Source organism: Erythrolamprus reginae, chromosome 2 (assembly GCF_031021105.1).
Source record: "Erythrolamprus reginae isolate rEryReg1 chromosome 2, rEryReg1.hap1, whole genome shotgun sequence".
In the NCBI taxonomy this organism is placed as follows: Eukaryota; Metazoa; Chordata; class Lepidosauria; order Squamata; family Dipsadidae; genus Erythrolamprus; species Erythrolamprus reginae.
Window position 1 is genome coordinate 63,037,988 of NC_091951.1, and position 20,587 is coordinate 63,058,574.

Genomic DNA, 20,587 nt, shown 5'->3' on the forward strand with positions numbered 1-20,587 from the left:
TTATTTATTTATTATTTATTATTTAGATTTGTATGCCGCCCCTCTCCGAAGACTCAGGGCAGCTCACAACAAGATAGAACAAATCATAAATAATCAGAAAACTTTAAAATTTATACAAGATTTAAAAGAACCCCATATACTAACAGACGCACACACAAACATACCATGCATAAATTAGTAAGATAGTACTATGGTTCCAAGTATTATGTTTTCTACTGTATGTGACAATCAAAATCTTAGAACGGATGCATAATGCTCTGGCCACCCCCACCCCTGGTTTAGCAAAGGGGAAAACTCACAATATGTCACATGACAATGTGATGCCACAAGTTTGACATCCCTACCTTAGAAGCTTATGATGCAATCCGAGTGGATTTGTCATGTGCGTCAAATAAGAAGCTCGCCATATCCATTCTGCTACCACATTTTGGAGCAATTATAACTTTCAAGTGCTTTTCAGTATTGTAAACCACTCAGATACTTTCCATACAGGAAGTAACCAGGATATCAACAATTGTGAGAAAGGGCCACCCAATCCAACAGAGGCAACTAGCATACAAGATGTTTTTGTTCAAAAGACTTGCTTGTTGATTATGTAAGAGATGATTATCCAGAAGAAGTCCAAATTGCATATACCATCATCATTCATCATTTGCAACCTTCAGTTTCAAAAGACTATAGTATTGTGTTCTGGAAAGAGTTCTTAAAACAGCATTTAGTGTGGCTAAAAAGGCCAATCTGAAAGTGGCAATCCCTTCCACACTGAGGCATAAGGACACAGCCCTATTTCACTTCACTTCAAATGTCAAAGGAATCTGATGTTAAGCCATCAAAAACTACCATTCCCTACATTTCCTCCTAAAAGGACCTGATGATGTTGAGGAGTTGGGATGGACATTCAATCTTGGGGAGGATTTTAAAAAGGCCATCCCTACTAACCAAGTCAAAAGCTTTCATAAGATCTATGAACGCTACAAAAAGTGGCTGTCTTTGTTCCCTGCATTTCTTCTGCATCTGTCTAAGAGGAAATACCATGTCGGTAGTGGACCTATTGGGTCAGAATCCACACTGTGATTCTGGATACACTCTCTCTGCAAGCACCTGAAGCCGCTTCAATACGATATGTGCAAGCGGCTTCCCTACCACACTACGAAGAGAGATACCATGGTAGTTGTTATAGTCGCCCCATCACCTTTGTTCTTATACAATGTGATGATATTTGTGTCCTTCATGTCCTGTGGTACATCACCTTCCCTTCAACAAAGACAGAAGATTTCATGCAGTTCCATGGGGACAATCTCTTAGCAGCATTTCAAAACTTTGGCAGGGATGTTATCTTTCCCGGGTGCCTTGAGGAGAAGGAGCTCAGAGCCACGTTTAGTTCTTTTTAGCTCTCTATCAAGTTCCTTCAAGATATGCAGACACTCAATGCCATTCAAAGCCTCATCAGTTATCATATTTTATCTGGAATATAACTCAAGAGTAGTGCTACACCCAGCGTGCCATCTGCTGTGTTCCATCCTGGATAACCTCACCTGTAGCAGACTTCAAAGGGACAGATTTCTTCTGTGTTGGTTCTAAGGCCTGTTTGATGCCATCATACATTCCCTTGATGTTACCTGGGTCAGCTACTATCTGGATCCAAGAGCAAAGCTGCAACCAATAGTGATTTGCACATCTCCTGACAGCCTGTTGGACTTTGCTATGAGCAGCTTGCAGAACCTGTAGATTGCGTGCACTGGAGCAGGCTTTATAGGCAATTAACAGTCTGCTTTTTTCCTTGATGGCTGGCATCAGCTCCTCTGAATGGGCTTCAAACCAATCTGCTGTCTTTCTGATCTCCTTATCAAATACTAACAAGGTGGTGTTATAGTCATCATTACTGAAATATTCCCATCTTTCGGACTTGTTTGCTTCAGCCGGGACTGGGAGCGTTTCTTCTAGTACTTGTGCAAATTCCTCCACTTTGCCCTGGTTGGAGGTTTTGCTGATGTTGATTCGTGGCCTTCCTTCCTTCTTCTAGTGATGCAATCTCTTTGTTTGCAGTTTTATTTTGCTGCATACTAAGGAGTGGTTTGTATCGCAGTCAACACCTTGATAGCTACAGTTGATTGTAATACTGGGAAGAATGAAGTCAAACTGGTGCTGGTGCCTCGATCTTGGATGTCTCCAAGAGACTCTGTGTTGAGGTTTTGTTTTGAAGAAGGTATTGCTAATGCAAAAACTGTAGTAGCAGCAAAACTACACAATTGAGTCGCTGTGAGAAGGGTGGCATAGAAATCTAACAAATAAATAAATAAATAAAACTCCAGCAGGCATTGGCCATTTTCATTCATCTTCCCAATGTCAAACTGACCTAAACAGGTAGGCCAAGAATTATAATCTGGACCAGGATGCTCTCCTCATGGTCACTAATGCCGTTATCACCTCTTGCCTTAACTACTGCAATGCGCTCTACATGGGGCTATCCTTGAAAAGCGTTCAGAGACTATTCAGAGACAAAATGCAGCCGTGTGAGCTCCTGAGTCTAAGGAGAAGGGAGACATAAAAATTGAATAAATAAAATAAATTATGGGTGTGCCCATATACACAAGCTGCATTGTTTGCCAGTTGGTCTCTGAACACAATTCGAGATGTTGTTTATCATCTATTAAGCCCTATATGGCTTATGACCAGACTATCTTTGGGAACGCCTTCTGCTGCATACTTCCCAGTGGCCAATGAAAATTTTGTCAACACACGGATTTTCCAAGTGTTGTTGAAGAATTTTTCATTCGGCACCCAGTGTGCTGATAACCTTTGTGACCATGTCGGCCAGTTTATACCATAATCTTTCAATTTCAATTTTCAGATGTTGAAAAATGTTGATTTTCAGATTCAAAATTCTCTAAATTTTGTTTTCTATTTCATTATTTCCTGATATTTACATATTAACGATCTATACTTCTTTCTTTTCAATCTGATATGATACAAATTATTACTTTGTATTATTATTATCATTACTTCCTATGTTGAGTGTTAAGACATTAAAAAGCACATTTTTTAAACTCTAAACTTGGAGGTTTTACCATTAAAACTTATTTACTATATTTTTATAGAATATTTGTATCCATGCTAGTACATGCACACATACACATACTCATTCACACATCTTTTGATTGCATGTAATTATCTTTGATTTCTATCGAAGAGAAAAGATATTGTTAGGATGATCCAAGATTAGCATTAAATTCTATGGATTTGCTTCTAAGTAAACCTGCATAAATTGTATTCTGATTAACATATCATTATACTTTTATTCTAAATAGCAAACATTCTGCCACTTTTCCCTTTTCCTCTATAGATGAACTTAAGGAATAGATGGAATCTTTACTGCCAATACCTGCAGGTGTTGAAGTACTTCCAATTCAATAATGTGAACACAGCTTTTGGAAGCTAGAAAAAAATAAGTTTCAATTCTGAACAGTATGAAATAGGTTTATAAAATAAATTTATATTATTCATTAAAAATACATAATCATGATAGTTCTGAATCTAGTGCCAAATTTAAAACAATAATTTTAAATGCAGAAGAAATGACAGTAGTGGATTTAACTATATTTCTGTGTTTCCATGATTTGAGTTTCCTGCTACACTGAATTATGGGAATATTGGACATGTTACTTAGATTTCTTACATGGATTTCTTTCATGAAATAGCTCGCATTGTCATTTATCAGAATAGCCAATCTCTATTCAAACCATTTCCTTGGCACTTTTACAATTTGGTTGTTTTCTTACAGACATTTTATTACCCAAACTAAGTAATATCAGTGTTGGCAGCTAGTCATTAAGACTAGCAGTGATGATGTTTTCTAATTTGGGTAATGAAATGTCTGAAAGAAAACGACAGGACCAGAGATTTCCAAGGACCTCTTTTTCAACCTTGCGCTATAAATATTATCCTTTATTGAAACCATTCCATAAGCATGCCAGGTTATTAAAATTTATATTTAAAAGTTTTTTGAAAATAAGCACAATAGAACAATAAAACGATTTAAATAATGTAATCACTAATATAGATTAAAATGCAACTTTCGGACATCCATAACATTATCTAAGAAAAGACTGCTTTACCTGCACATCAATCATTTTGGTCGATAATGGAATAGAATCCTGTTTCCTTACCTCCAGAATGAACTGATGCTCCACAGAGGAGAACAACCCCTTGCCCTTCCCGCACAGATACAGTACTTCTTATTTTTGTCTTTACGTGTTCATTACCTATATTTTTCCCAAAAGAAAAAAAAAGAGAAATTTTAGTATGGCGATAACTACAAAAAGTCCTATATTTGGTTCTAAATTATGCATTTCCATTAACTTTCAAATTAATTTTCATAAAAGTATTCATTACAAGATTCTAATTCTCTAATAAAGCAATACAAACCAGCTTCTATTACTCGTAATCATTATTTTTCAATATGAACATTACAACCTTGTCTTGTCCACAATAACTATACCAACCCAAGTATCTAACTGATGTTATTCAGCTCTTGAGGAAGAGGTTTTTTTTTACCTTCCTTTTCCTTTCAAGCAGAAGGAAAACAAAGGCACCAAAATTTGTGGGAACTTTTCACAAAGTATTTGAAAGTTATATTATTGCCAGACAGCAAGGAAAATTACAATTGTAACTGCTTGCCAATGACATAAAACATCAGAAAGAATAACAGGATTCATTTCAATGAATAAAGAATGAAGGATTTCTTCTTTTGCTGAAGTAGAAAGAATTGCAAGACATAAAACTCACCAAGAATTTACTATGACTGCCAGAGAAAGGATGCTTTAAAAGACTTTTAACAAAAAGAGTTCTAGAGTTGTTTATAATTATCAATTACAATTCAATTTAAATTTAAATCTGGCAGAATTTAAAAATGAATTTAAAAATTATTGATGTGCAATTAAAAATGATTGATATACAATAATTATATATTTAAAAATGTAGTCAGAAAAAAATAGGATGGGATTAAAACTAATACAGGAAAAATAATAAAAATTAATATATAATTAATAAAATTTCTTAGAAAGAGGAAATAGTTAGAAGAGTTAGACTGGTAAATTTTCATTAATTCCTAAGGGAACCAAAGATGGCATTCTTTAAAACTGGTCCAAGATAGTTCTGAAATGGACAAACTGACGATGGAATTAAGAGGCCAAAAAGACTTAGACTATTACGAGGTATGGGCACAATGGCACAGATGGATTGAATTAAAAAACAGAAGTAGAAAAAAATCACAAATGATACATAAAAGTTAAACATAGGATTTAAATATGTAAATATTAATGATTTGAATAAGGACTTTTTGACTGTATGTATTCATGAAATATCTGATGTAGCAATGCAGAAATATTGATTGTATGTTGATATTACAGCTTTTTTATTTTTCTTTCTTGTTTGTCTGTTTTTTTAAAAAAATGTTTGAAAAACAATAAAATTTATTTTTTTTAAAAAGGGTCCAAGACTAACCCAACAGCTTTCTATAAACTTGAATCCACATTTGTATTTATGCCAAGTCATTCACAAATTCAAAACAAGGAAGCTGAATGTGTGAGATATCTTTTGCATCAAATTATATATATAATGCAAAACAACAAATTGTTCTCTGATCAATAATATTGATTAGGAAGGAATGTCAAAGTAGCAATATTCAAGGTCATTTTAAATTTCATACAGTCCAAACAGTTATAAGTGTGATTAACAGATGGATTGAGTTAAAAAGCAGAAGTAAAAAAATATCACAAATGATACATAAAAGTTAGTTAAACATAGGATGTAAGAATGCGGCTGCAAGAACAATTGTGGGTCTCCCCAGATATGCCCATGTCTTGTCAACACTCCGAAACCTGCACTGGCTTCCAATCAGTTTCTGGTCACAATTCAAAGTGTTAGTTATGACCTACATGGCATCAGACCCGAATACCTCCGAGACCGCCTTCTGCCACACGAATCCCAGTGGCCGATTAGGTCCCAGAGTTGGCCTTCTCCGGGTCCCGTCGACTAAACAATGTCATCTGGCGGGCCCCAGGGGAAGAGCCTTCTCTGTGGTGGCCCCAACCCTCTGGAACCAACTCGCCCCTGAGAGTAGGACTGCCCTCACCCTCCTCGCCTTTCGTAAGTTATTAAAAACTCATCTTTGTCGCCAGGCATGGGGAAACTAACACACACCCCAATTGTCAAGGCTGGTGTATGGTTTGATTGGTTGTGTGATTATTTTATTTTATTATAAGGGTTTTAAATTGTATTTTAAAATTGGATTTGTAAACTGTTTATGTTGTTGTGAGCCGCTCCGAATCCTCGGAGAGGGGCGGCATACAAATCTAATAAATTATTATTATTATTATTATTATTATTATTATTATTATTATTATTATTCCCCGCCCCCTCTGTGACACATATTTTCAATGCATGGAGAATAGGCGTTGATTGCTTACCTGAACGCCTCTTCTCGTACGGTGAGCGGGTACAGCAGTCACATGGGTTGCTCATGTCCAATCCGGTGGAACTGAGCCTAGTATTAAAAAAGCTTGCCGGATCCGCCCCTTCCCCAGAATTCGCGAATCCATAGACTAGGCTCAGTTGTGAAGCTCTGTAGTGTTCAACTCTCATTGTTAGAAGAAGAAAGATATAGAAAGGTAAAGAAAGACACATACAAGGGCGGGAAGTGACTGCTGTACCCGCTCACCGTACGAGAAGAGGCGTTCAGGTAAGCAATCAACGCCTATTCTCCGTACTGAAGGAGCGGGTCCAGCAGTCACATGGGACATACCCAATAGATGGTCCCTAGGGTGGGATTAGCTTGCTATCGTGTGAGATAACGGATTGGAGTACCCTTCTGCCGAAGGCAGCGTCCGCTGAAGCGTAAGAATCAATTTTGTAGTGCCTGATGAAGGAATTTGGCGAGGCCCAAGTGGCTGCTTTGCAGACCTCCTCCAACGGGGCTTGAGTCGCCCAAGCGGCCGAGGTGGCTGCGCTCCTGGTGGAATGCGCAGTGATGTTCCTTGGAACTGAGAGGGAGGCCGACTCATAGGCCTTAGATATAGTCCCTCTGATCCAACGGCCTATTACTGTTGAAGACACTTTGGCCCCCATGACTCTGGGATGATAGGCTACAAAAAGTGCTTCTGACCTCCGAAAGGGTCCTGTGCGTTGGATATATATTCTCAGCGCTCTGGTGAGATCCAGGGTGTGCCATCTAATTGCCAAGGGATGGTCTCGTTGGAGGCAGAAGGAAGGTAGGACAATATCCTGAGATCTGTGGAACATGGAACTGACCTTGGGTAAGAAGGTGGGGTCCAGTCGCAAGACTACCTTGTCCTGATGGAATTGGCAAAGGTCCTGCCTGATTGAGAGGGCAGCCAGCTCCGAAATGCGTCGGGCAGAGGTAATAGCCACCAGGAAAGCTACCTTAAAGGATAGGTACCTGAGGGACGCCGATTTTAGGGGTTCGTATGGTGCCTGCGTGAGGGAATGGAGAACCCGTGGCAAATCCCAGGATGGATACCTGTGGACCTTGGAAGGTCTGAGGTTGGCTATGCCCTTGAGGAATTCCTGAACTTCAGGGAAGGATCGGAGAGGCTGTCTGCGGGGACCCCCTAGGACAGATGAAATGGCTGCCAGATGACGCCGGAGGGTGCTGGTGGAAAGTCCTTTATGGAAGCCTTGCATAAGGAAGGAAATAATTCTGTGTATGGGGATGCACAGAGGGGAGAAACCTTCCTGTAGGCACCACTGGTGAAACTTGGACCACGTGTGGTCGTAGATTCGATTGGTCGAGCCCCTCCTGGCCTTTAAAATGACCTCCACTGAATCGGGGTCATGACCACGCAGTTCTAAATCTCTCCTGATAACAGCCAGGCGGTGAGGTGGAACCACTCCGGGTCTGGATGGAAAGAGGCCCCCTGCCGCAGCATATCCCCCGAAACGGGGAGTCGCCAAGGGTCCTGGACGGACAGCTGTTGGAGATCCGCGAACCAGGGCCGGCGGGGCCAATGAGGGGCGATTAAGATTACTCGGGCCCTCTCGGTGAGGACCTTGTGAATCACGTCCGGGAGGATTGGAATTGGAGGAAATGCGTAGAGTAGGCCTGGAGGCCATGGACTCCGGAGGGCATTGATTGCTTCCGCTCCCGGGGATGGAAATCTGGAATAGAAGCGAGGGAGTTGGGCGTTCGCATTGGTCGCGAAGAGATCCAGGACTGGTAGGCCGAATCTGAGGGTGATTTGATGGAACAGGTCTTGATGAAGGTTCCACTCTCCTGGGTCTATCGTTGCTCGGGATAGCCAATCCGCCTGAACGTTGAGACTCCCCGAGATGTGATCGGCTAGGAGCGACTGGAGATGTTTTTCCACCCAAAGGCCCAACTTGAGGGCCTCCCTCATGAGAGCCTTGGATCTCGTGCCCCCCTGTCTGCAGATATGGCTTTTTGTGGCAATGTTGTCGGTGAGAATGAGAACGTGCCGGTTGGGAATGCGAGGAGAGAAATGCTTCAGAGCCAGGGAAACGGCTCTTAACTCTAGCCAATTGATTGGCCTGGAAGCTTCCTCCGGGGACCACGTGCCCTGGGCTATCATCCCCTGGGCGTGGGCGCCCCATCCCGATAGACTGGCATCTGTGGTGATGACAAATTGATCCGGGCACCTGAACGGGGATCCTCTGTCCATGGCCGGAGACTTCCACCACTTGAAGGATCTGCGAACACTCAGTGGGATGACAATGCGTCGATTTGAGTTGCTGTGCCCCGATCTCTGAAAAGGCAACAGTAGCCACTGGAGTTCCCTAGCATGAAGGCGAGCCCAGGGAATGATGCCTATGCATGACACCATCTTCCCCAAAAGGGAAGATAGAGTAACTATGGATACTGAAGGATTAGATAAAATGTTAGAAATTAACTCCACTATACTGAGTTTTCTCTCGGGAGAGAGAAAAACCTGGGAGGATTTTGAATCAATAATGGATCCCAGGTGAGAAATGGAAGTGGAAGGTTGGAGGTGACTTTTATCAAAGTTGATGGAAAATCCATGGTCCTGGAGGACTGACATGGTGACAGAAAGGTCTGTTTTCACTCTCTCTAGGGAGTTCCCATGAATTAAAATATCATCAAGATAACATAAAATGTGGATGGGAGACGCCCGGATATAGGCCGCCAGGGACCCCAAGAGCTTTGTAAAGACCCGAGGGGCCGAGGAGAGGCCAAATGGCATCGCCCTATACTGGAAATGCCTGCCTTGAAAGGAAAAACGTAAAAATTTTCTGTGGCACTTGGCTATAGGAATGTGAAGGTAGGCCTCAGTGAGGTCTAAGGAGACCATGAAATCTCCCGAGTGAATGGCGGCCAAAATAGAAGACAAGGAGTGCATCTTAAACTTCCTATATTTGATGAATAGGTTTAGTTTCTTTAAATCCAAAATGGCTCTCCAACCTCCGGAGGACTTTGGAACCATAAATAGGATGGAGTAAAAACCTAGGCCCTTCTGACCGGAAGGGACCGGTTGAATGGCTCTGATGGACAATAGATGAGAAATGGCCTCCTCCATACGGTTACAATCTGAGGATGACCTGGGAGAAGGGCAGGAAATAAAACGTTTTGGGGGAGGAGAAATAAATTCTAAAAGAAGGCCTGTTTGAACAGTGTCAATGACCCAAGGGTCCTTGGAGGTGAGACGCCAATTAGAGGCGAAATGAGCTAGGCGACCCCCTATGGGAATGGAGGTAAGATTACCATCTAGGTTTTTTTGAAGCCCTGTTAGAGGAAGCTCCCCTTTGGAAACGAAACCCTCTACCCCTGGAGTTCCTGCCTTGGGAACGAAAGCGGGGGGAATACTGACCTGGAGATCTCTGATAGGAAGCCGCTTGATCTTGCTGGCGCCCTGGGCGACGAAAGGACTGCGTTTTGGTAACCTTTTTCGTGGTTGGACCCAAAACCTTCTTCTTGTCCGTGGTCTCCGTGAGGAGTGGATCCAGAAGATCACCGAAGAGAAGGTCGCGCTTTAAGGGGCCCTGGGATAACTGCCACTTTTGGCGAACTCCCGCTTGCCAAGGGCGAATCCATAGGAGTCTTCTTGCCGTTGTAGAAGCTGCAATAGACTTAGCAGAAAATCTAGTAGATTGCAAGGTGGCATCAGCCACGTACTGGGCAGCTGCAAAGACCTTGTTGAAGTCTTGTTGACCTCTCAAGTCATCGGGAGGAATGTGCTGTTGAAGTTGGCGAAGCCACAGCAGCATGGCTCTGGAGAAGAAGGAGGCCGCTGCAGAACTTTTAATGGCCCAGGAATCAGCGGTGAATCCTCTTTTGAGCATTTGCTCGATGCGCTTGTCCTCTGGGCGGAGGACTTCCTCCGCCTCGCCTGGCACAGCCGCTGCCGAGTGAAGAATCTTGACAGGTTCATCTGGTTTGGGAAAGGATAGAAGCTCTTCATAGGAAGAGGAGAGTTTATACAACTTTCTGTCCTTGGTGGAGGGATTAAGGCCAGAGGCTGGAAAATCCCACTGTTTGAGTAAGGCATCTTTAAACAATTTAGGCATAGGAATTACCTCGTTATCCTCCTGTTCCTCTGTGAAGTAAGGTAGATTCTCCTCCGGGGGATCAGTGGAAGTGGAGGCTTGTTTCTCCTGGGCCGCTAATCCCGTAGAAATTCTAGCTTTGAGGAGGAGAGATTTGAATAGTTGAGAAGGAAAAATAGTAATTGGAGGAGGGACCTTTATTTGGGATTCCTCATCCTCTGATAAGCCCTGAAAAGGGTCTTCATCCTCCTCTACATCCTCATATTCATCCTGGGAGGATTCTGAATCATCCTGAATAGGAGCTCTGACCGCTGGGGAAGAACCCAAGGGGCGGGAGGAACGAGAAGGAGGAAGAGGTAAGGGAAGCTCATTGATGGTAGAGAGTTTGGCATCAATGGCTTTGGACAACACAGCAAAAATAGATTGGAACTCAGGAGGTAAACTGGAAATATCAGCAGAAATGGCAGAAGAATCCCTAAAGGCCTGGGAGGATCCTGGCTGGGGGGAATCTTCAATAATATCTGGTTCCTCTGGACCTATGCCCCATAGGTTAGGTTGGGGTCTGTCTAGGTTTGGCTCATCCAGAGATAACACAGGGACCCCAGAAGGAGGCAGACTAGAGGCCTCTGGTGGGTCTTGACTACTGATTACTTGGGCCTGCACTTTCAAACGTTTGGCTGATTTGTCATGAAATTTTTTGTAGGGCTAGGTCCCTTCTCTTCTCGGCCCTGGTGACCTTGGTCGAGGGACGGGCCCCTGGAGAAGAGGAGGAAGAGGCCTGGGGGATACTAGTAATCTCATCGCCTGTAGGCCTGGCCTCTCTGGGACCTTTAGTTGTGCCTCTCTTGGGAAAGGTAGCCATAGTCTGACAATTAACAGAAGACAAGGCTGAGCCAATAACTGAATTATAAGGAGAAGATTTCAAGGACTTCCCAAGAGGAATGGATCCTGCTTCGAGGCCTCGAAGCTGCTGAAACGTGAGGACAATCTGGGCAAACCCAGAGTTCGTGCCCCCAAATCCAGCGGGGCCAGCCTCCCTAAACTTTGTAATTAAGTAAACCAAGGCACTCTGGTTGGAGGCTTAGCCGGTGGAGAATTTAGCCTGGGACCCCCAAGGCCCGCTCCCGGATCCACGCGGTGGACTGAGGCCTACGCGGCTGGCAGAAGGCCAACACGAGAGGCCTAGATTTTAAAAAAGGGCGCGAAGGCCTTCGCGCCGAAAAAATCGCTCCGTAGAATTTCTTAAGGGAAAAGCGATCGACTAAGTCCAGGAGACTAGAAGGCGTCTCACTCCGCAGGAGGTATTTTATAAGCCCTTAAATATTTGTATACAATAAATAATCAATAATTCAATGGATAAATACTTGCACCAGAACCTCCAGGCCAAGGGATTAGAAGAATCCACAAGCGGCCGCAGGAATCGTAACCGGCAAAACCGCCGGGGGGAAACGAAACCGCAACTTCTCCCAAGGAAAAAAACCGAGCCGCTTCTTTTCTTTTTTTCTTTTAAACGGCTGGCGCAATTAGTGCAAGTAAATAAATAAAGACAATAAATCTTACTACTTTTTGAAGGAAAGATCGAAGGGAAGGTGTTAGAATGTTGAACGAGCTATCACAATACAACCGCAGGATATGCGAACTGAGCGAATTCTGGGGAAGGGGCGGATCCGGCAAGCTTTTTTAATACTAGGCTCAGTTCCACCGGATTGGACATGAGCAACCCATGTGACTGCTGGACCCGCTCCTTCAGTACGGAGAAGAGAACTATCTACTTGGGAGAGGATTCAGTGTTCACAACTAACTGGCTGGGAGGTGGCTGCCTTATTCCCTGCCTTAGCATTATATTAAATAACTCTCACTATCTGTGGCTTTCAGTTATCTTTAATATGGAAACTAAAAGAGAAGCTTCTGCATAATTATTATTTTGCCTTCTAGTCCAAACCAATTGTTGTCCAAGTGGCCAGATTAGATTAGAATTCTTCATTGGCCAAGTGTGATTGGACACATAAGGAATTTTGTCATTAGTGCATATGCTCTCAATGTACATATAAGAAAAGATACTTTCCTCAAGAATCATGAGGTACAACATTTAATGATAGTCATAGGGTACAAATAAGCAATCAGGAAACCATCAATATAAACCATAAAGATGCAAACAACAAAGTTACAGTCATACAGTCATAAGTGAGAGGAGATGGGTGATGGGAACAATTAGAAGAGAAACAGTAGTGCAGACATAGTGAATAGTTCGCAGTGTTGAGGGAATTATTTGTTTAGCAGAGTGATGGTGTTCAGGAAGAAAACTGTTCTGGTGTCTAGTTGTTCTGGTGTGCAATGCTCTATAGCATCATTTTGAAGATAACAATTTATGTCCATATTTTATGTAAATATTTTCACAGCCCTCTTTTTGACTTGTGCAGTATACAGGTCCTCAATGAAAGGCAGGTTGGAGGTAATTGTTTTTTTTCTACAATTCTGATTATCCTCTGGAGTCTGTGTCTGTCTTGTTGGGTTGCACAACCAAATCAGACAGTTATAGAGGTGCAGATGACAGACTTTCCTCTGTAAAACTGTATCAGCAGCTCCCTGGGTAGTTTGAGCTTCCTGAATTGGCGCAGAAAGTACATTCTTTGTTGTACTTTTTTTGATGATATTTTTGATGTTAGGTAGGTCTTGAGATATCCTAGAACCTAGAAATTTGAAGTTCTCTACTGTTGATACTGTGCTGTCTAGTATTGTACGAGGTGGCCGTTTAGGAGGATTTCTCCTAAAATCTACCACCATTCCTACGGCTTTGAGTGTGTTCAATAAATTCTGCGACTGACATGAGGCCTATAAATGAAGTGAATTTCTTGAGTAGAGTCACTTCTCACCTAGATTAAAATTGGGTCACTTCTTTAGGAAACACCTAATTGAAACAAGGGTAGCCATTTTTCATAGGCCTTATTTTTTCATAACAACTGCTTAAATACTTCTCAGGAAAAAAAATGCACAGGGATTCTGAAAAATGTTCAGGAAAATTTAAATTCTGTGTTTCAGTTACATACATTTTTAAAAAATGTCAGTTTTGCTATTACATTAGCAAAATGTCATTGGAGTTATTATATTAAAGATTAAAATAACCGAACAGCAAATTAGTACTACTTCTACAACATTCAACAAATTGTCCTTTAAATGGTGAGGTACTGAAATGGAATTATTGCTGTTAAGTGGCTTGGCTAGACATCTGTTGCTGCTTTTTTTAGTATTAAAAATAAAACTACACTTTGGAAAATAACTATTTTTTTCTCCAAGCCATTATTTTCATTATGTTTTATTGTAAAGATCATTTACTTTAAACTGTCCTTTGAGTAGCCCATTGAACATCTGTACCTGTAAAGTTATGTTTTTAAAAATTATAAGCAAAAACACAAACTCTAATCTATTTTACGACTTTCTGAACAAATCCTCTTAAGGAGAAATAGGTCTTATTATTCACCAGTTTATAATTCACATGAAGACAGAATTAAATGTATAATTTACATCTGGATAGGGCGCACTGGCTTAATCACTATTTGAGAATGTCCAGTACAGTAGCCACCTTGATTTTATTTTATGAAAAGACACTGGATAGAAAATGAGCTACTTCAGCACCTTTTCTTCTAATTTTGTTCCCAACTTTCTAGTTCGCATTTGGATTCCAGATTTTACACTATTTACATTTTGCCCTATTTCCATTTCCTTTTTTCTTTTTATTATAATTAATGCTTACATAATAACATAATTCAAGTTTCAAGTTTAATCAGATTTGTATGCCGCCCCTCTCCGCAGACTCGGGGCGGCTCACAGCAATAGCAATACAATGTAAGACAAATCCAATATTTAAATTACTTTAAAAAAAACACACCACAATTTAAAACCAATCATACACACTAGCGTACCATGCATAAATTTTTATAAGCCTAGGGGGAAGGAACATGTCAATTCCCCCATGCCTGACGACAGAGGTGGGTTTTAAGGAGCTTACAAAAGGCTAGGAGGGTGGGGGCAACTCTGATATCTGGGGGGAGTTGGTTCCAAAGGGTCGGGGCCGCCACAGAGAAGGCTCTTCCCCTAGGTCCCGCCAAACGACATTGTTTAGTTGACGGGACCCGGAGAAGGCCAACTCTGTGGGACCTAACTGGTCGCTGGGATTCGTGCGGCAGAAGGCGGTCCCGGAGATATTCTGGTCCAGTGCCATGAAGGGCTTTATAGGTCATAACCAACACTTTGAATTATGACCGGAAACTGATCGGCAAATAATTGATATATCCTTAGCTGTCTTGGTTTATATATGGTTTGTTTGGGTTGTATGATTGTTTTATTAATAAGGGTTTTTAAAAACTGTTTAATATTGGATTGATATATGATGCTTTTACTTGTTGTAAGCCACTCCGAGTCCTCGGAGAGGGATGGCATACAAATCTAATTAATAATAATAATAATAATAACAACAACAACAACAACAAACCATATATAAAAACAAACCATATATAAACCAAGACAGCTAAGGATATATCAATTCTGTTATTATGTTATTATGTAAGCATGTAAAAATAATAATAATAATAATAATAATAATAATAATAATTATTATTATTATTATTATTATTACATCACGCAGTCCTAAGCGCCCGACTGGTGATGAAATACTAAATCCAGCATAGTGATCTCGTTTGCTGTGTTGTACTGACATAATAATAATAATAATAATATAATAATAATAATAATAATAATAATAATAATAATAATAATTATTATTATTATTATTATTATTATTATTATTATTTAGATTTATACACTGCCCACAGTACTTTACAGCACTATACAGCATTCTTTGTATATTTCCCACATACAATCTGCATCCTCATTTTACTGACCTCGGCAGGATGGAAGTCTGATCCCCATCAGGATCGAACTCCAGTTTATGGACAGAGTTCTCCTGCAACACTGAACTTAATCACTGCACCAGCAGGGCTCCCCTCTTAAGTATTTAGAAAGATAATTTCCAAATATTAAGGGTTTTATTTTTTTTAATAAAAGAATTATTGCATAAATTTCTACTGTGAAATTTCTGAAAATTTCTGATTAGATAGTTTTGAGACTTAATTGCAGGAGCATGTAATATGCATCCATCCAGACTTCTGAGCCAAGTCTTCCTAGCCAATATTTGAAAGCCATAGATTCACCTAACTGAAAGAGTTGGAAACAGCTTCTAGCAACTAACATCGGTTGATAAATTGCTGAGGGCAAACTGTAGCAATCTGCATAAGTGCACCATTGTGCCTAGCGTCCCTATTCTACTGTCCTATTGCCTAATTTACCCATACCTACTTTGCTTTTGTTTATGTCTATACCATATCTACAATCTTATACATGTTTTGACAAAATAAATAAATAAAATAAACATTATCTACAATATTTGCATAATGCAGTATTTCAATGAATTACATATTCAGTGAATGAGGTCAGCAATTTTATCTTCCAAAGCTTTAGTTGTATGTCTCTTATTAAAGTGACAAATATTTCTATATAAAGAAAGGCATGAAGATGTTTATATCCATGCTGTAATAATAATATAATAATAATGTATTAGATTTGTATGCCGCCCCTCTCCGCAGACTCGGGGTGGCTCACAACAATAAAACAATGTACAATGTGACAAATCTAATGTTTAAAAGAAAACACATTAAAAACCCAACATTTAAAAACCATGCAACACAAGCATACCATACATAAAACTATATAAGCCTGGGGAAGATGTCTCAATTTCCCCATGCCTGGCGATATAGGTGGGTCTTAAGCAATTTACAAAAGACAAGGAGGGTGGGGGCAGTTCTAATCTCTGGGGGGAGTTGATTCCAGAGGGCTGGGGCCGCCACAGAGAAGGCTCTTCCGCTGGGGCCCGCCAGATGACATTGTTTAGTCGATGGAACCCGGAGAAGGCCAACTCTGTGGGACCTTATCGGCCGCTGGGATTCGTATGGCAGAAGACGGTCCCGGAGATATTCTGGTCCGATGCCATGTAAGGCTTTATACATATACCCTTAATTTGTTTCTATCTTGTGTTAATTTGGCTTCATACCACAATACATCTCCAACCCATGCCAATTCAGTGAAGTGGTTATACATCTCAAATCGATGCTATACAGTAAAGCAGTTGATGTAATATGCCAGTGCAATCCAGACAAGACCAAGTGGCTCTAGCATTACCTCTGAAGGACCACTCCATCTGTCAGTCCATTGTTCTGTGGGGGTGAGGGAGAGACTTTAACTTCCTCAGACAAGATCCGCAACTTGGGAGTTCTCCTGGATCCACAGATGAGCCTTGATTACCATCTCTCAGCTGTGGCCAGGGGCACATTTGCCCAGGTTCGCTTGGTATACCAATTGCTGCCCTAAAATGACCAGGAGGCTTTGCGCGCAGTCACTCTGGCCCTCATACTTCCCGTCTTGATTATTGCAATGTGCTCTACATGGGGCTACCCTTGAAGAGTGATTGGAGACTGCAGATAGTCCAGAATGCAACCGTGCAAGCCATCAAGGGTATACCTCAGTATACACATATAACAGCAACGCTCCGCATGCTGCACTGCTACCGATTAGTCTCCGGTCACAATTCAAGGTGTTGGTTATTGCCTATAAAGCCCTACATGGCTTAGGACCATACTACTTACCAGAGAGGGACTGTCTCCTGCCACATATCTCCCAGAGACTAATAAGATCTCACAGGGTTGGCCTTCTCCAGGTCCCGTCGACTAAGCAATGCAGGTTGGTGGGACCATGAGGGAGGGCCTTCTCTGTGGTTGCTCAGGCTCTATGGAACCAACTCCCCCCCCCCAATGTCCCCAACCACACAGTTCCCACCCTGCTGGCCTTCTGAAAGTCTATGAACACCTGGATTTGTCGGCAGGCCTGGGGGCCGTGAATATTACATTTGTCACGGCCGAATTGGGTATGAGTGGTATGCATGTACAGCATGTTGATAGGAATGCTTGCCTTGTGGGTTTTTATAATGGGGATTTATTGTTTTAAGATTTTATATTTGACTTCTTTTTATATTGTACTGTATTTTTATATAGCTGAAAGCTGCCCTGAGTCCCATTGGGAATGGGTGGCATAGAATTTGAATGAATGAATGAATGAATGAATGAATGAATGAATGAATGAATGAATGAATGAATAAACAAACAAACTTAGGAAAACCCGCTTCGGACAAACATTTAATCTGGACTAAAGGCTACCATATCTTCCTACTAGATAATTCTCTGCTTTTGAACACCTTCCAACTTTTAAATCACTTTGCTTCCTGTTTCTGAATCTTACACACATACAATATATAAATTAAAATTATATATATAAATTAAAATAACGAAAACACATATATATCCAATACATTAGGGGTGAAATTTAAAAATCCTTTCTTGCTGCCCTATTGGTCTCTAAAGTTGTCTAGAATTACTTTTTACTAAAGTCTTTACTAGAATTATTACTGTCGTGTAATAGAGAGTAATTACAACCCTTGCCTGTTGCTGGCTCAAAATCTACCACACTATTTTCCTTTTTCTAAATTCCTTATTTGCACAGATTAGTAAATCAAGTAGTGGATTAAGATATGGCAGATAGTCCAAGTTCGTCTGAAGAGGATTTTTCTACGTTATTGTGGCTTGTTTTATCATTTTTTCAGTCACCTGAGTTAAGAGAAAAAAGTAGGCACCCAGCAGTCACTTTTAATAGTGAGATGGGCTGCATATTAAATAAATAAAATCAGAAAGAGATTACAGAAGCAAGAAATAGCAATTTGAAAGCAGAGTAGAAAAGCACACCTGGAGAGTGTTTTTGTGGTGAGTGAAGAAGTTAATGAATTTTCTATTTCTGCTATTTGAAAATGACTAATGGTCTCTGCTGACAACAGGGTAATCTGGCAGGGTAGATAAGTCCATACAGATGTGCTCATTAGTTTACAAAGGATTTAACAACAGAAGCAACTAAAATCTAGATTGGTTTGATGACTACAGGAAGAATGATCTGTATGCACAGCCAGCTTTGTTAAAGCTAGATGAACACAACTTAAAACCAAACACCATCCAATACTAATGATCTCTGGCTCAGCAGTGTTCCTGAAAACCATTCTGTGTAAATATTGTGAAGCCAATGTTATTTATAGTAACATTCTTAACCTATTCCTCATTATAGATAAAAGGTAAAGCTTATAATCTTGCTTCTATTATAAATGTATCAGTGAATCATGTAGGGATGTTTACTATAACACTTATTATAATAAATTTCCTTATAATCTAAATTCTATAGACTCATAAAAATAATACATGTTCCTTCAGGCCTATAATTTAATGGGTTGGGAAAAGATAAGAAAATATAACAAATATAACAAAGCCCTACATGGCATTGGACCAGAATACCTCCAGAACCGCCTTCTACCGCACGAATGCCAGCGGCCGATAAGGTCCCACAGAGTTGGCCTTCTCCGGGTCCCGTCGACCAAACAATGTCATTTGGCAGGGCCCAGGGGAAGAGCCTCCTTCTCTGTAGGGGCCCCGGCCCTCTGGAATCAACTTCCCTCGGAGATTAGAACGGCCCCCACCCTCCTTGTCTCTCGCAAGTTACTTAAGACTCACCGCCAGGCATGGGGGAACTAAGACATCTCCCCCAGGCTTATTATATTTCATGTTTGATGTGTATGTGCTGGATGGTTTTTAATTGTTGAGGTTTTTATATATTTTATTATTAGATTTGTTCCATTGTTATACTGTTTTTATTTCTGTTGTGAGCCGCCCCGAGTCTTTGGTGAGGGGCAGCATACAAATCTAATAAATTGAATTGAAAATACAAAACATTAAAAATTGTGTATGCATTTGAACACACAAATATACAAAAAGCAGGTGTCTTTTACACATGATTTAATAGAGAAGTTTTAGAAATAAAGTTTGTTAGGAATGAAAGAATTTCAGAGAAAGGAACAGAAAAGGAAGAAAAGTTTTGCTTTTGAAAGAAGAAACCATCTACATTTAATGAAAAATCTATTGTTTGATGTCTTTTTTTTTTAAAAAAACCCCACCTTTCTTTAGCTGTTTTATTGACTAATTGTCCTATTGTAGAAAGCATGATGGAACTGGTATTTATTGCATGCTCTCTAGACCACGGCTGTCAAAATTGCAGCCTGCAGGCCAGATGTGTCATATGCTGGCCACAACCACGCCTGGTTTAGTAAAGGGAAAAAAGGCCCAATACATCACGTGACATTGCCGTGACATACAAGTTTGATACCCCTGCTCTAGAGAGCATGCAATAAATTACTAGGTGCACAATCTACTTCAATTACATGCTCAAGGTCTATATTCACATAACTGGCTGAATCGTACCATGGTTCCCTGAAAATAAGACAGGGCTTTATATTTTTGAACCCTAAAATATGGCCTTGGCCTTATTACTGGGGGGGGGGGTCTTATTATTTTTGGGGTACAGAAAGTGGGGCAGGATGTGAGACATGTGTCTTAACTAGAGTCTGGCAGCTCTGTGGCATCTCTCAGCCAGTCTGTTTAGTTTCAGTTCTAATTCTAGTCGTCACTATAGAGTGGGAAGCACTCTTGAAGAGCCTCCACTGCCCTAGATGGGTTTTTTGACATGCAACATTTTTGGCACACAACAAATAAAAGGTTCACCATCACTACTTTATACCATTTCTACCATTTCTACAACAGCTACATATTACTGGTAGAGCAACAGCAAATGGAAATAATATCTGTGGGATGTAAGAATCAGATTAAAGGAATAATATTGTTGCTTTATTTTGCTGAGAGATTGTTCATTTGTTTTTTCAGATTTTTCCTCCTCAGATAATATAATGGGAAATATAAGAGATAATGCTGCAAATCCAGAATCAGAAATTAACCACAAGGCCCAATTCTTTATTCAATAAGTTTTTAATATCTACTCTTGATATTGCCCTGAGTATAATTTATAATTTAAAACTGTAAAAGCTTTAGTTCTTTTATTGTCTAATTTCAACCTGACA

At 40.6% G+C, this 20,587-nt stretch overlaps 1 protein-coding gene across 1 annotated transcript in view; it reads right to left on the reverse strand.

Moving 5' to 3' along the window:
• The window catches only part of LOC139158432 (contactin-3-like), a 236,022-nt gene that overhangs the window by 111,169 nt on the left and 104,266 nt on the right, over positions 1 to 20,587 (reverse strand). Inside the window, exon 3 of the mRNA XM_070735738.1 lies at positions 4,167 to 4,262. Coding sequence (XP_070591839.1) covers positions 4,167 to 4,262 — 96 coding nt within the window. The remainder of the gene's footprint in view (positions 1 to 4,166; positions 4,263 to 20,587) is intronic.